The sequence below is a fragment of the Myotis davidii genome, unplaced genomic scaffold (genome assembly GCF_000327345.1).
Source record: "Myotis davidii unplaced genomic scaffold, ASM32734v1 scaffold88, whole genome shotgun sequence".
Classification (NCBI taxonomy): domain Eukaryota; kingdom Metazoa; phylum Chordata; class Mammalia; order Chiroptera; family Vespertilionidae; genus Myotis; species Myotis davidii.
The window spans coordinates 5,419,619-5,435,146 of NW_006300377.1; the positions used below are offsets into that span (position 1 = coordinate 5,419,619).

Sequence of the window (15,528 nt, forward strand, 5' to 3'; positions counted from 1 at the left end):
CTCCCACTCTGACCTCTGGGCTTCCTGGCTCCTGATCTCTAGGGAGGTGCTAATCTAGCCTCTGCCTGGGGCTATCCAGCAAATGCCTGCCTGCAGGGCTTGGGCAGGGCTGGTCTCATGGGATCAACAGGGGCTAGCAGTTATGGCTGCTCTCAGTCCTGCCCTCAGAGGCTCTGCTTCTCAGTGTCCCAGCAATTGCTGCAAGTACCTCAGAGAGAAAGCTGCCCTAGAGTTCCAACCGATGCCAGGCAGTCCTGCTTCTCCTGTTTGAGTCTGGGTCCCCAGAGACTCGCCCGGAACTGGAGCTCAGAGCCTGAGACTCCCTCCCAATTGAAAAAGACATCTGCTCCCTCAGCCACCAGCCTGCTCCACATGCACCTGCCCACCTTAGTATTTTACTTCTGCACTGCGCATCCTCTGAGTCTCGGTATGCTTTTCTCTTTTCTTCTAGTTGTAGAATTTCCACTCAGCCAGCCTTCCTGTGGTTCTGGGTGATGTCTGTTCCGTCTTTTAGTTGTATTTTTGAAGTGGTTGTGCGAGCAGCAAACTCTGGTGTTTACCTATGCCGCCATCTTGGTTTCTCCTCCAGTTTTTATGTATTTTTAAGGGTTATTCTCTCTGGAAAATATGTAAGAAAGACTATATGCGTGGCCCACAAATCCTAAAATATTTATTATCTTGCCTTTTACAGAAAAGTTTTGCCCATTCCTGCCCTAGAGATAACATGTATCCTTGTAATTTATTACAGTTTAAGTTAGATATTTTTACCACTTCTCAACAATGCAACAACCTATATTTTTATATACGTTTCACTTTTATATATACTTTAAATCCCAAAGACTTTATTATAATTGCTTTGTAAACAATTTTCATGAATACTTAACCATTACTTATCCTTTCTTTCTTTTTTTTAAAATATATTTTATTGATTTTTTACAGAGAAGAAGGGAGAGGGAAAGGAGAGGGATAGTTAGAAACATCGATGAGAGAGAAACATCGATCAGCTGCCTCCTGCACACTCCCCACTGGGGATGTGCCCGCAACCAAGGTACATGCGCTTGACTGGAATCGAACCTGGGACCCTTGAGTCCGCAGGCCGACGCTTTATCCATTGAGCCAAACCGGTCAGGGCTACTTATCCTTTCTGATACTCCTAATTTCTTCCTGCAATTCTATGTCTCTAGGCTTCCATTTGGGATCATTTTCCTTTAGTCTAGAGCCCCCCTTAGTATTTTGTGTTTGTAGTGAAGGTCTCTTAGTAATGAGTTCTTTCAGCTTTTATCTGCAAATATCTTTCTTTTGCTTTCAGTGGGTATAAATTCTAGGCTGACAGTTATTTTTCTTTTAACCTTTTAAAGAGTTGTCCCATTGCCTCTGGCTTCCATAATTTCTACTGAAGAGCCACCTATAGGTGTCATATTTCTTTCTGGCAATTTTAAAGGTTATTTCTTTGTTTCTGATTTTCAACAATTTGACGACGATGTTTTTTTGCTATAAGTTTTCTTTGTGTTTATCCTGCTTGGATTTTGCTGAACTCCTTGAATCTGTGGGTTGATATGCTTATCAAATTTGGAAAATTGTCCCCTATTATTTTCTTAAATATTGCTTCTGTCCTATTCTCAGTCTCTTCTCCTGGGACCCTAGTTACATATAGGTTAGACCTCTAATATTCTGTTGTTTTCCTTTCTTTGTTCCCTCTGTGCTTTAGTTTGGATATTGACTTTCCTTCAAGTTTATTTATCCTATCTTCTGTTGAATTTATTCAGTATTGTGTTGTGCCTTTTTAGAACTTCCATTTGGCCCTAGCCAGCTTGGCTCAGTGGATAGAGCATCAGCCGACTGAAGGGCCCCAGGTTCGATTCCGGCCAAGGGCACATGTCTGGTTTGCGGGCCCCATCCCCAGTGTGGGGTGTGCAGGAGGCAGCCAATCAATGATTCTCTCTCATCGTTGATGTTTCTATCTTTCTCCTTCTCCCTTCCTCTCTGAAATCAATAAAGAAATAAATTTTTTTAAAAAAGAACTTCCATTTGATTCTTCTTTATACATTCCAATTCTTGTTTACAGTTTTCCACTTTTATCCATCTTATCCATCTTTTCCTTTTCCTCTATTCCCTTTAACACACTAGTCATGATTATTTTGACACTTTGATCTGCTTATCCAATACCTGGAAGGTCTGTGGCTCTGCTTTTGTTGACTATTTTAACTATCAGTTACTTTTTTCTGCTTTTCATGTCTAGTACTTTTTTACTGTATCAGAGTCATCGTAGATACGTTATAGAGGCTCTGGATTATGTTTCTAAAGTAATATGTTTCCTGTAGACTGTTAAGTTACTGACTTATCACCTTGATCCTGTCACGGGTTGGTTTTAGACTCTGTTAGAACAGGTCTATTACAGTTTTGCCCTTGTTTTCTTGATGTGGTTTTTATTCTTAGACTGTGGCTTTTCTTGAGTCTCATACTAAAATTTCAAGGTGTTCACAAAACCCTCACTATTTTGATTGAACCTAAATTTCAACCTCTGTCTTAAAACCCAGCACTGTGCAGCCTCTGAAATCTCTGCTCAGGTCTTCAGCCTCGGGAACCTGTTCTCTGCTGGGCTTTCTGGAGTCTCTTCATATGCATGCACAGCCATGAGTCTCAGTGGGGAATTTTGACTTAGATTTTTAGAGGGGGGAATCCCTTCTCTCTAGAACCCTTCCCAAATCCCAGCCTCCTGACAGCCCTACACATCAGTCTCTTCTTCGTCAGACAGCTGCTTTCTGCTTTGTCCCTTTTTCTCAGCACCTGGTTTGAGAAATATTCCCTCACAGGGAAAGCCAGGGTGAGCGTGTGGTCACCTTTGCTTTCCCTTGTCTCAAGATGCGTAGCAATACACCTCTTACTGTCGTGCCTGCAAATGGTTATTTTAGGTATTGCCAGGTTTTATAGTTGTTGATGATGGGACAGGAAATCCATTAGCCTCACAATATAATACTAATAGAAAAGCTTGGCGGGGTGGGGAGACTTTGTTTACATTATGATCACCATTGAAAGCTATATATTTGGGCCTGGCTGGTGTGGCTTGGTGGTTGAACATTGACCTGTGAACCAGAAGGGCATGGTTCAATTACCAGTCAGGGCACATTTCTGGGTTGTGGGTTTGATCCCCAGTAGGGGCATGCAGGTAGCAGCCAATCAATGATTATCTCTCATCACTGATATTTCTCTCTCTTTCTCTCCCCTCCCTTCCGCTCTGAAATCAATAAAAATATTTTTTCAATTAAGAAAGTTGGCATTCACTGGAAAGAAGAGATTGGAGGAATACATGAAACAATTAAGTTGCTGGCCAAGTTAGATGAGAGTAGGGTGCTGAGGAGGAATTTATCCCAATATCTGCATTGTTTCTTTCTAACCCCTCAGTATCTCCCTGCACTTGGATACTCAAAACGGGTCCATCTGATGAATCCTATGGTTCCAGGATTAACTGGTAGCAAAATGAGTTCTTCAGAAGAGGTAGGTGACAACTCTAACTTGAGTTTAGAGATCTGCAGTAAGAGATGAAGAGATTAGGGACTCAAAAGGAGAGTAAATTAGCTAACTAGAATTCTCAAATACTTGAGTTATAAGTAATCTTAAATTAGTTAATTCCAGTGGTTCTTGAGTACCAAAGGACCCAGAAGCAGTCCTAATAATTTTTTTAAAAATATATTTAATTGATTTTTTACAGAGAGGAAGGGAGAGCAATAGAGAGTTAGAAACATTGATCAGCTGCCTCCTGCACACTCCCTACTGGGGATGTGCCCGCAACCAAGGTTATATGCCCTTGACCAGAATCGAACCTGGGACCCTTCAGTCCGCAGGCCGACGCTCTGTCCACTGAGCCAAACCAGTTAGGGCAGTCCTGATGATTTTTGAAGTTTTACTGCTACTGGTAAAAAGCACAAGCAAAAGTAATTTCTTTATTCATAGAACTGTGATAAAATTCAGCCTTATTAATGAGATGGCTGTGGTTGCATTTCACCAACTAGCATCTTGATTATTAGGGTGATGTTTGATATAATTAATATGATATATATGCTGTCTTTTAACATGTAAAAGTCCAATTTAAGGAATGTACACTTTTATTTTGTTCACTAAGGGTACAGAATAGAGCAGCAGTTGCCAACCGGTGGTCTGTGAGGTCCGAAAGGTTGGCCACTGCTGGAATAGAGGACGGATATCCCAGAGATGTGGAAGGTTTCGTTCAGGGTTCCCAAACATGGCTGATCTTCAGAATCACCTAGGAAATTTTGTTTTAAAGTTGATTAGACCCTGTCCTTAGGTTCTGATAAAGTGGTTCTGGGAAACAATTCAGGAATCTGTATTTACTTTTAAATCGTACTACATGATTCTGTTTGAAGTAGTGTTTGGACATTCATCTAGTTCTTTGATCAGAGATGAATAAATATATGCATGGAAATTGTTATTATTTTTAAAAGAATATGCTCATTCTTTTTTCTCTGAAGTTACAGTGTTCCATGTCTCAATTATTTCTCTGACTAAGTATATACATTACTCATCCTATTGTGGCATTCACCATATTTTAATCCTGGAAATAGGTACTAACAGCAGTTCCCAAACATGAATGCATTAGAATGACTCAGAGCTTTTTAAAAATATAATACCTGGCCCAACCCCAGGAGATTTTGATTCATGAGGTTTGGGTGGAGCCCCGTAATTTATATTTTTTTAAAGCACCCCAGGTGATTCATATACGGCCATATGTGGACCAGAATTTGGTAACTACTGAACTCAAATGAGCATGATCTCACTCATAGAATAAGAAACAAATTCTATTACCCTAAAAAGGAAAAGTGGCTCTAAATAATTCGTGATATCTGGTGCTGGTGGTTGTTGTGAAACAAGTATCACCAAATGTTGCTGATGGCAATGTCAATTTGTATACCCCTTTCAGAAAACAGTTTGGGGCTTGGTAGTTTTTGGTAGTCTAAGGAAATAATCTAAGAGAAGGCAAAAAAAAAAAAACCTACTGCTAGATGTTCACTGTAGTATGATGTATAATTTGTAACAATTAGGATATAATCCAAAAGTTTAGAAACTGTTATATAAATTATGTTGTCGCTAATAGTTGGAAATATAATACACCATAAAAATTATCAGTGAAGACTAGCCACTCAGAAATGCTTATGACATAGTCTCATAATTTTTAAGTCTTTGTTTAAAAGATTAAAATGCGGAGGTTAGGAGCACCGACATTCCCCTCCATGCAGTTGAAATCTAAATATAACTTTTGACTCCCAAAAAACTAACTACTCATAATCTACTGTTGACTGGGAACCTTAACAATAATAGTCAATCAACACATATTTTGTATGTTATATATATTATATACTGTATTCTTACAATAAAATAAGCTAGAGAAAAGAAAATGTCATTAAGAAAATGATAAGGGCCCTGACCAGTTTGGCTCAGTGGATAGAGCGTCGGCCTGTGGACTCAAGGATCCCAGGTTCGATTCCGGTCCAGGGCATGTACCTTGGTTGCGGGCACATCCCCAGTGGGGAGTGTGCAGGAGGCAGCTGATCGATGTTTCTAACTCTGTATCCCTCTCCCTTCCTCTCTGTAAAAAATCAATAAAATATATAATAAAAGAAAAGAAAATGATAAGGAAGAGATAATACATTTACAGAACTGTACATGTTGGGGGAAATTGCGTATAAGTGGAGTTCAAGCCTGTGTTCAGGGTACACAGATTAGTTGAGCATGTTCTCGTTTTCAACCACAAGAGGTCCCCTTCCCTTCCATTGCTTCTAGGAGTCCAAGATTGATCTCCTTGATCGGAAGGAGGATGTGAAGAAAAAACTGAAGAAGGCCTTCTGTGAGCCAGGGAATGTGGAGAACAATGGGGTTCTGTCCTTCATTAAGCATGTCCTTTTCCCCCTCAAGTCTGGTAAGACACTCCCTGTTTTCTTCTCAGAGGCCAGGCTGAAAGAGCAGAACTAGTAGTGATATGACTTGTGATCATACACTGTATCATACTTGTGATTTGTCACAGTCTTCCTCCAGGGATGGCTTCCCTGGTTCTCTGCTCTGAATTCACAAATACTAATAATGGTTGGAGTTGAAATTCCATTTAGTTGTCCATGTGTTGTTACCAGGTTAGGTTCTAGGTGCAGTGGGTAGCGATGATAAAATGAGGATGAGGGCACAGCATGAACTAGAGCAGTGGTCGGCAAACTCATTAGTCAACAGAGCCAAATATCAACAGTACAACAATTGAAATTTCTTTTGAGAGCCAAATTTTTTAAACTTAAACTATATAGGTAGGTACATTGTTATTAACTTAATTAGGGTTCTCCTAAGCTGGCCTTTTCTAAAAAATGTCCTCAGTCTCATTGAGGTACGTTTGCTGAGGTCGACCCCTTCCAACTCTCCCATCCACACTCGTCTTGTATACTTGTTTCGTCTATCTCCTTTCTGAAAATGGACTTCTGCGCATGGGCCACGAAGTTTCAATCGCACTGTATGTGCCTGCCCGCACGTGGTATTTTGTGGAAGAGTCACACTCAAGGGGCCAAAGAGCCGCATGTGGCTCGCGAGGCGCGGTTTGCTGACCACTGAACTAGAGGAATAAAAAGAAACATAAGACACAATCCTTCCCCTTGAGTTTGGATGCTAGTTGGGTATACAACATGGCCACACATCCAATTTTAAAAATTAAAACACCACGTAATAAAGTTTAAAATAACATATATGACAGAAACAACATATACCCATATATTTGGGCTAGGAATGCTGACTCTGCCATTAGCAGTGAGTTTGTTGGTGTAATCCTTTTTCTTACAGAGTTTGTGATCCTTCGAGATGAAAAATGGGGTGGAAACAAAACCTACACAGCTTACGTGGACCTGGAAAAGGACTTTGCCAATGAGGTAATACCAGAGGAGGCATAATCCCCACTGAACTCATTCTTTTTTTATTCTTCACCCAAGGATATGTTTTAGAAGAAGAGAGAGAGAAAGAGAAAGATTAATGTAAGGGAGAAACATTGATTGGTTGCCTCCCATACATGCCCCACCTGAAGACATCAAGTCCACAACCTTTTGGTGTATAGGATGATGCTCCAACCAACTGAGCCACCCAGCCAGGGCCCCACTGAACTCATTCTGACAGACCTCTCCATCTTGTCCTAGCCGGGTTTCTGACTATGTATGCTCTCCAGGGCTATATATATATATATATATATTGTTAATGGCTTCGGTAAGGATTCAGATGGTTGACAGATTAGATGGGCAGGCGGCACAAAGCTAATAATGTATTGGCTACAGGACTTAACCTGGAATGTAGAACCAAACCAAAAGGAAGCATTTCAAGGACAGGTATAAAATCAAGGCTCAAAAAGGAGATACAAGCCCTAGCTGGTTTGGCTCAGTGAATAGAGTGTCTGCCTATGGACTGGAGGGTCCTGGGTTCGATTCCAGTCAAGGGCACATGGCTGGGTTGCGGGCTCGATCCCCAGTAGGGAGCATGCAGGAGGCAGCTGATCAATGATTCTTTCATCACAGATGTTTCTCTTTCCCCCTCCCTTCCTCTCTTAAATCAATAAAAACATATTTAAAAAAAAAAAAAAGACACAAATATAAAAGGACAGAATAGAAGGTACTATTTGTTTCACCAGTTTAGCAAGACCCGGTGGCCATGTGCTGGGCACCGTGTTAGAGGCTGGCAATACAAAGAAGACTACATCCTCATGAAGTGCATAATCCAGTAGGAGAAGCAGGCATATAAACAAATATTTCCTGTCTTACTGCCCAGTGACGATACATGCATGGTCTAGAATAAATGGGAGGAAGTGATTAACTGGCTCTCCGGGAATCTTTGTAGAGGGGATAGCATTCACTATTTCACTTGAGGGGTAGGAATTCATGAGGACATCTGTGAGGGAATAAACTGCAAAGACACGGGAAGATGAAACGGCATGATATACAAGGAATCGCAGTGGTTTGGCCTGCCTAGGCAGTGGTTCTCAACCTTCTGGCCCTTTAAATACAGCTCCTCATGCTGTGGCCCACCCATAAAATTATTTTCGTTGCTACTTCATAACTGTAATGCTGCGACTGTTATGAATCATAATGTAAATATCTGATACGCAGGATGGTCTTAGGCGACCCCTGTGAAAGGGTCATTCAACCACCAAAGGGGTCGCGACCCACAGGTTGAAAACCGCTGGCCTAGAGTCTAAAAGGTGAGGCGAGACATTGCAGGCATGGACAGTTCATAAAGGGAAGATGTAATAATAGTGTATATGGGGGGAAATGGGCCGTTTTGGTTGACTCTGAAGTTGAGTCAGCAGTGTGATAGGGCTGTGTGAGTCTTGGCCTAAATCATCAGAAATGTAGATCCCGGAACCAGGGAGCTGGTAATGCATTCAGTTCTCCATTGTTCTGAGTACATTTGGGCTTGTGCATGGAGTTCAGTCTTAAGAAGTTTATTTGATAATCAGGAGTGTCTTTGTCGGGAGAGGAAGGATGCCACTATAGGCAACACACTCAAAACCACAGTTGAAAGAACTGGGCATGTTTATTTTTCTGTCTTTGACCGGAATCGAACCTAGGACCTTTCAGTCCGCAGGCTGACGCTCTATCCACTGAGCCAAACCGGTTTCGGCAGAACTGGGCATGTTTAGCTGAAAAGCAAGTATGGGTCCAGTCATCCTCAGCTACATGAAGGACTCTCCTGGGTTAGGGTAGGTTTCTTGTGGCACCAGAGGGCTACACCAGGACTTCGGGAGGGGACCACAGGGACGCATGCTTAGGTTCAGCTTCAGGAAAAACTTTCTAACGACCTCAATTCTGTGGCAATGACAGGGCTGCTTCACCTGACCTTGCATTCCCCACCACTGAGGTGTTCAGGCAGAGAACTATGTTGTATGAGGCAATGTTGTAGGATGGTTTGGGCATCAAATGGAAGAAAGGACTCGGTGACCCCTGAGATCTGAGGGCCTTTAAGCCCCATTTTTTAGATATTTGACAGCCAATCAAAGATTCTCTCTCATCATTGATGTTTCTATTTCTCTCACTTCCCCTCTGAAATCTAAACAATGTATATTTAAAAAAATAAGAGACCTGTACCCCGGACAAGTCAGATAACCTTTCTGGACCTATTCCCTTCTCTGCCCTACCAGCTTCACAAGGTGATTCTGGTTGTGCTGGGGAAGCTCCCTGCATCCTGTACAGACAATATTAGTAGATTGAGGTGTCCGGTGCCCTTTGCCCTGTTCCAGTGTCGTACCTCACCAGGCCTCATACACTTTTGCAGGTTGTACACCCTGGAGACCTAAAGAATTCTGTTGAAGTCGCCCTGAACAAGTTGCTGGATCCCATCCGGGAAAAGTTTAATACCCCTGCACTGAAGAAACTGTCCAGCGCTGCCTACCCAGATCCGTCAAAGCAGAGTAAGGCCAGTGGGGGAGGGTAAGGACCTGAGGGGGTGACATCATCTGGAATGATAGCCTGTCAGTGGGCCTCAGGAAGAGGTCTGTCCTAAACTGAGGGCCCAAGAAGCCAGGGGGTCTGGAGTGTAAGAATGTCATACCCTGTTGACTCCTGGAATGGAACTTGAGTCATCTTGGTTTTGGTCTGGCGGATAGTGAGCAGTGACTGTGTCCTGTTATACCAGCACTGCTGGGAGATGCTGGTGTAAGACGTGTCCTTGCGTCCTTTCACTAAGTCCTCTTCAGTTAGACCATGACGGTGACACAACTGCTTAGGCCCAGCCTGCACAGCTTCTCAGGGAAGCTCATCTTTAGAGTCACTCACTTCCCTTCCGTGTGCCTCTGACTGGCTCTTAGTTGGCCAACCACTCCTCTCAGAAAAGACTCAGTAATTACATGTAGAGCACATGAATGGAAGCACCTAAAGGTGGCAGAGCTACGACTGTCCCCTCCCCTCTCCTCCCGCCTAATAACTGAGTAAGAATAGATGAAAATCGAGTATGTTACTCCTCAAAGGGTTGTATCACAACCCTGTTTTAAAGAAGATATAGCTCAGAAGTAGCATTCATGGTAAGGTAAAATGTAATTGATCAAGAAAAGTCTGGCCCTAACCGGTTTGGCTCAACGGACACAGCATCGGCCTGCGGACTCAAGGCCTCCCAGGTTCGATTCCGGTCAAGGTCTTGATTGCAGGCACATACCCAGTAGGGAATGTGCAGGAGGCAACTGATCGATGTTTCTCTCTCATCGATGTTTCTAACTCTCTATTCCTCTCCCTTCCTCTCTGTAAGAAATCAATAAAATATATTTTTAAAAAAAGAAGAAAAGTCTGGGCTACTGTAAAATAGAGGCCAGGACTCTCATGTTCTATAAAAGTATTCAGGTCCTCAGTTTGCTACTTCCATGAAATCCTACATGACTAATATATAATTCTGTAAATCTTTCCAGTAAATTTAAATAAGAAGGATTAAATGATTTGATAGATAGATGAACGTATAATTGGTGGCTGGATTCTGGTGATTCTGCAGAAAGGCTGCTAGTGTCCTTTGGTGGGATCAGCAGTTGGCTTCCCATAGGGTAGGAGGACAGTTCTGACCCCTTGGGGTTCTTCTCATTCCCAGAGCCAGTTGCCAAAGGCCCTGCCAAGAATTCGGAACCAGAGGAGGTCGTCCCATCCCGACTGGATATCCGTGTGGGGAAAGTCATCAGTGTGGACAAGGTACTCGTTTTCACTACATTCCAGAGAGGCAGACAGGGGTCAGGTTTGTCTGTTTCCATCTGGAGGAAACCTGGCCTGAGATGGGAAGTAACATCCCTGAGATCATATTGCAAGTCAGAACCCAGGTGTCTAATTCCAGGCCTCAGGCTCTTCCCTCGCTGCCTCCAGACCTAATGCAGCCAAACATAGCCAGGAACTCAGTGGGGGGCAGATGTTAGTCAGGGGAACTTGTTGATCCGTTAAATCTGGTCTGATGAACTCACCTGGTCTCTACCAGTTTGTCTGGACTAGCTGCATTGTCTTAGGCCAGCCACTGTGTCTCCAAACCAACCCCACCGCCAATACACACACACACACACACACACACACACACACACAGAGCAAGTGGTAAAGGAAGAAAGACTTTCTTTTTCCAGAGACAGAGGTTATGCAGCCAGTGGTGGGGACCATTTGTTTGGGCTTTTTCTCCTCCCGGCATTGACTTTTCACTGTATAGACCCAGCCACCAAAACTACTTTGAGAGCTGCTGGCGCTTTCAGATGGTGACACCAGCAGTACCCTCCCCCATCTGTTATTGCGCCTAGGACTCATCTGGTGCAGCTGTGGATAGTCCAGGCCATTTCATCTCTTAGGGTTTCCTTCCACCTCTTACATAAGTAATTAGACTCATTTTACTCAAATCCCACCTCTTCGCTGAGAGTAGAATATACCTTCTAGGCCCGGTCTCTTGTCTGCTATCTGCGACCTTGAAAGAGAGTTCTAGAAGGTCCCTCAAGAGCTTCTCTAGGGAGTAGATACCCCTTCTGAAGCCAGAAGGTTCACCAGGCCCCATGATCTATTCCATTGTGACACTCTGGGACCAACATCTCTTGCTGGCAGCACCCAGATGCAGACAGCCTGTATGTGGAGAAGATTGATGTGGGGGAAGCAGAGCCACGGACTGTGGTGAGCGGCCTGGTGCAGTTTGTGCCCAAGGAGGAACTGCAGAATAGGCTGGTGGTGGTGCTGTGCAACCTGAAACCCCAGAAGATGCGAGGAATCGAGTCTCAAGCCATGCTTCTGTGTGCTTCTATGTAAGTGAGGACTTAGGGTGGGGCGCGGGGGAGGGGGGGGCAAGGGTGGATTGGCCCATGCGATGCCCTTCCACATGCCAGGTGGAATGAGAACACTGGCCCAAAGGTGGTGCATGGAGGAATTATTTCTTGTACAAGTACTATAAATGAAGCGCTTTACCTACAGTTAACTTTATTAACACAGAAATGGAAGATTCAAAGCAGTGTGTACATGCCCACTTCTAACTAATAAGAGGTGGAGCCAGGATTCAACCCAGTTCTGATGGGCTTTTAAGGCCTTGCTCTCTCTGTTATGTCATACTTCCTTCCCGAAGAGCCCAGATTTTGGTATCTCTCCTGACCTAGGACCTCAGTTTAGCCCTGGTTAACCCAACCCGGATGATGTCCCCGAAATCCCAGTAGGGCCTCCATGTGGAGGCTCCAATGCTTTGATCTCATGGCAGCTGGAGGCAACCCGTAGCTTCACCCTTTCCTTGTCCTGTGTGTCTTCCCAGGGAAGGGGTCAGCCGCAAGGTTGAGCCTCTGGACCCTCCTGCAGGCTCTGCTCCTGGGGAGCGAGTGTTTGTGAAGGGCTATGAGAAGGGCCAACCAGATGACGAGCTCAAGCCCAAGAAGAAAGTCTTTGAGAAGTTGCAGGTAAAAAGCTGCCATTGTTTCCCTTACCTGGGCTGCCTGGACTGTCCCCCAAGACTGCTCTGTACTGAATCCAAACCTGCCCTCTTCCAGCTGGGCCTTTCTGCATCTGAGCTCCTCCTCCTTCTTCATTCCAGACCTTTCTGAACGAGGTGCCTAAGGAGCAAGTCTGAGCACCGACAGGCTCCTTGAGGCACAGACAGTTCCTCGTTTGAATCTTGTCTGTGACAGACAGTCCCCATTTTACCTGGCAGGATACCTGCCAAGGCCACACAGGGTCACCACAAGTGCTGGAGCCAGGATCAAACCCTCCCAGGGTCACTGTCACCACCTTGATCTTGGAGCACTCATTCTCTTCCCCTTCTGGGGCACTGACTCCTGTGTGGCCTGCCCCTGTGACCCTTGAGTTCATTCATTCAACAAATATTGGGTCCCTAACATATGTCAGGCATTGTTCTGGGTGCTTGGGCTACTGCATCAGTGAATAAAACAGCAAAAATTCACTCTCCTCATGGAACCAACACTAATGTTTGGCTTTTTCTAGTTAATAACTGGTTTCCTGGTGCTCACTTCAGCAGCACACATACTAAAATAACTTGTTTCCTCAATTAAACAAAGGTTTTCTGGATGGCAGGTCGAGTGATTTCTACTTCTCCATCCTGCTGTATGTGCCAATTGGCTTCATCCCCTCCCTCCTTTCTGGTTTTCCAGGATGGCTTTATGAATCACTGATTTTTTTTCTGACTATAAAATATATTTTCATGTAGATATGTATAAAATATAGAAGAAAAAGAAGAAAATAAAATACCCATAGTCCTATCACCTTAGAGCAGTGGTCGGCAAACTGCAGCTCATGAGCCACATGCAGCTCTTTGGCCCCTTGAGTGTGGCTCTTACACAAAATACCACGTGTGGGCGCGCACATACAGTGCGATTAAAACTTCGTGACCCATGTGCAGAAGTCGGTATTTTGTGGAAGAGTCAAACTCAAGGGGCCAAGGAGCTGCATGTGGCTCGTGAGCCGCAGTTTGCTGACCACTGACCTAGAGATACTGAAAAATGTGATTAGTGATTATTTCCTTCTGGATATTTTCTGTACATAGAGATATTTACAGTTTGAGTCATACCATATGTTCTTTTTTAAAACTTGATGCCTGAAAAACTTCCCTATTAAATACTGAGGGGGGATCTTATTGTATAGTATTATGTCATAATTATCATTATTTAACTAAATTATTTACCCTTATTAGACTTTGAGGTGGTTCTGTTTTACACTATTAGAATGCTATGATGGATGTCTTGGCACATAGTTCTTCTCTCTTGTTCATGATTATTTTCTTTTTTTCTTTTTTTTAAATATATTTTATTGATTTTTTACAGAGAGGAAGGGAGAGAGATAGAGAGTCAGAAACATCGATCAGCTGCCTCCTGCACATCTCCTACCGGGGATGTGCCCGCAACCCAGGCACATGCCCCTGACCGGAATCGAACCTGGGACCTTTCAGTCCGCAAGCCGACGCTCTATCCACTGAGCCAAACCGGTTTCGGCCATGATTATTTCTTAAACTAAGTCCCTAAAATGAACTTTGTGCCATTGGATTGGCTCTGACTCCCAGTGACCCTATGAATCAGTGATGCCCACAGTGTCCTGTGCACAACAGCTCCTGCTGACTCGCCTTCGGCTTCTTTTACGGTCAATCCGTCCCATACCTGGGCTTCCTCTTTTCCCGCTGCCTCTGTTTCCCCAGCATTATTGTCTTTTCCAAGGAACCTGCCTTCTCCTGCCGTGCCCAAAATAAGACAGCTTCAATTTTGTCATTTTTGCCTCCAGGAATATTTCAGGTTTCCCTGAGTCAAAAGATGGGAGCTCTTAGAAAAGTGAAGTCAGTTTACACTCTGGTGGTGTAAGAGAGTCTTTGTTTTCTTGCAGTTCCATCGCCATCACTATAATCACTTTTTGTTTCTTATCCAGGCTGACTTTAAAATTTCTGAGGAGTGCATCGCACAGTGGAAGCAAACCAACTTCATGACCAAGCTGGGGTACATCTCCTGTAAATCACTGAAAGGGGGGAACATTAGCTAGCTAACCTGCATCTCCCACCCTTCCCCATCATCCTGAGTCATCTGTCTCCTCAGTTTGCACTATCATCCGTTTACCTATCTCCCCGGACACTGAAACAAGAAGTTTGGGGCTTTATCAGGTGCAGAACTTGCTGAGAAGGCAGCTCAACCGCCCCCGAATCCAGGATCGCCCCCGAATCCAGGATCGCCCCCGTCTGCTACAGTGGGAGGCCGACCTCCCAGGGAGTAACAAGGGCTGGGCAGCAGCAGGGAGTCTAGCTCTACCTTCTTCCCTTGGCAGCTGACTTAAAAAATCTGGTTTTAATATAACTCACAGAAAATGTTTATGCCACAATCCTTCTAATTGGAAAAACACTGGTTTCCAGGTTTTTCTGGAGTTATCCCAGCAGCTGTGCCTCTGCCTGGGATCTGATGCCTGAACTGAATTAATTACAGCTTCTCCCCAACAGGAAATTGTGGGATTTGAAAAGGGAAGGGAAAACAAGAGAACCTAGTGGTCTACCACGTGGTTGGCAGCATTCACCAATGCCTGCCAGCTCTAAGGCTTGGCATTGGAGATGGGGCCTGCCTTGGACTCCTGGCATTTCCCTTGATTCTGCTAGTTTGGGACAGTCCCTAAACCAGCTCTGTGTTAACATCAGAAGTGGGGTGGATGGTACAGCCTGGCTCTTTCTTCACAGAGGGTGGGGTACTTCTCCATAAGGCATCTCAATCAGTATCACTAACCATCACTGTCATGAATTCAAATAAAAGGTCTGAAAAAGGGTGTCTGGATGAGGCCTGTCTGTAAACCGGACAGCTCAGGAGAGAGGAACACAAGTGTGTGGCAGCTGCTGAGCCCCTCACCCAGTCTGGAGCTGCTTATGTCTTGTATTTTTGACCCTGTAATGAGTGGGGGGAGGGGGGAGGCATAGAGAATGGAGGGTGGGCACCTGACTCTCCCTTCAGCAGTGCTAAGCACCGGAGCCCCACTTTTAGGGTCCGATGTTTGCAGCGAGAACATTTTCCCTTCTAAATGCAGGCCTCAATCACCACCACCACCACCC

The 15,528-nt window shown here is 44.2% G+C and overlaps 1 protein-coding gene across 2 annotated transcripts in view; it reads left to right on the forward strand.

Moving 5' to 3' along the window:
• YARS (tyrosyl-tRNA synthetase) overlaps window positions 1–15,248 on the forward strand; it is a 25,308-nt gene extending 10,060 nt beyond the window's left edge. For both annotated transcript variants that reach the window (XM_006777362.2, XM_015572806.1), the window contains exons 6-13: window positions 3,403–3,495; window positions 5,797–5,932; window positions 6,829–6,914; window positions 9,301–9,436; window positions 10,597–10,694; window positions 11,574–11,767; window positions 12,262–12,403; window positions 14,373–15,248. In XM_006777362.2, coding sequence (XP_006777425.1) covers window positions 3,403–3,495; window positions 5,797–5,932; window positions 6,829–6,914; window positions 9,301–9,436; window positions 10,597–10,694; window positions 11,574–11,767; window positions 12,262–12,403; window positions 14,373–14,483 — 996 coding nt within the window. In that variant the 3' untranslated portion in view covers window positions 14,484–15,248. The remainder of the gene's footprint in view (window positions 1–3,402; window positions 3,496–5,796; window positions 5,933–6,828; window positions 6,915–9,300; window positions 9,437–10,596; window positions 10,695–11,573; window positions 11,768–12,261; window positions 12,404–14,372) is intronic.
• The last annotated feature ends 280 nt before the right edge of the window (window positions 15,249–15,528 follow it).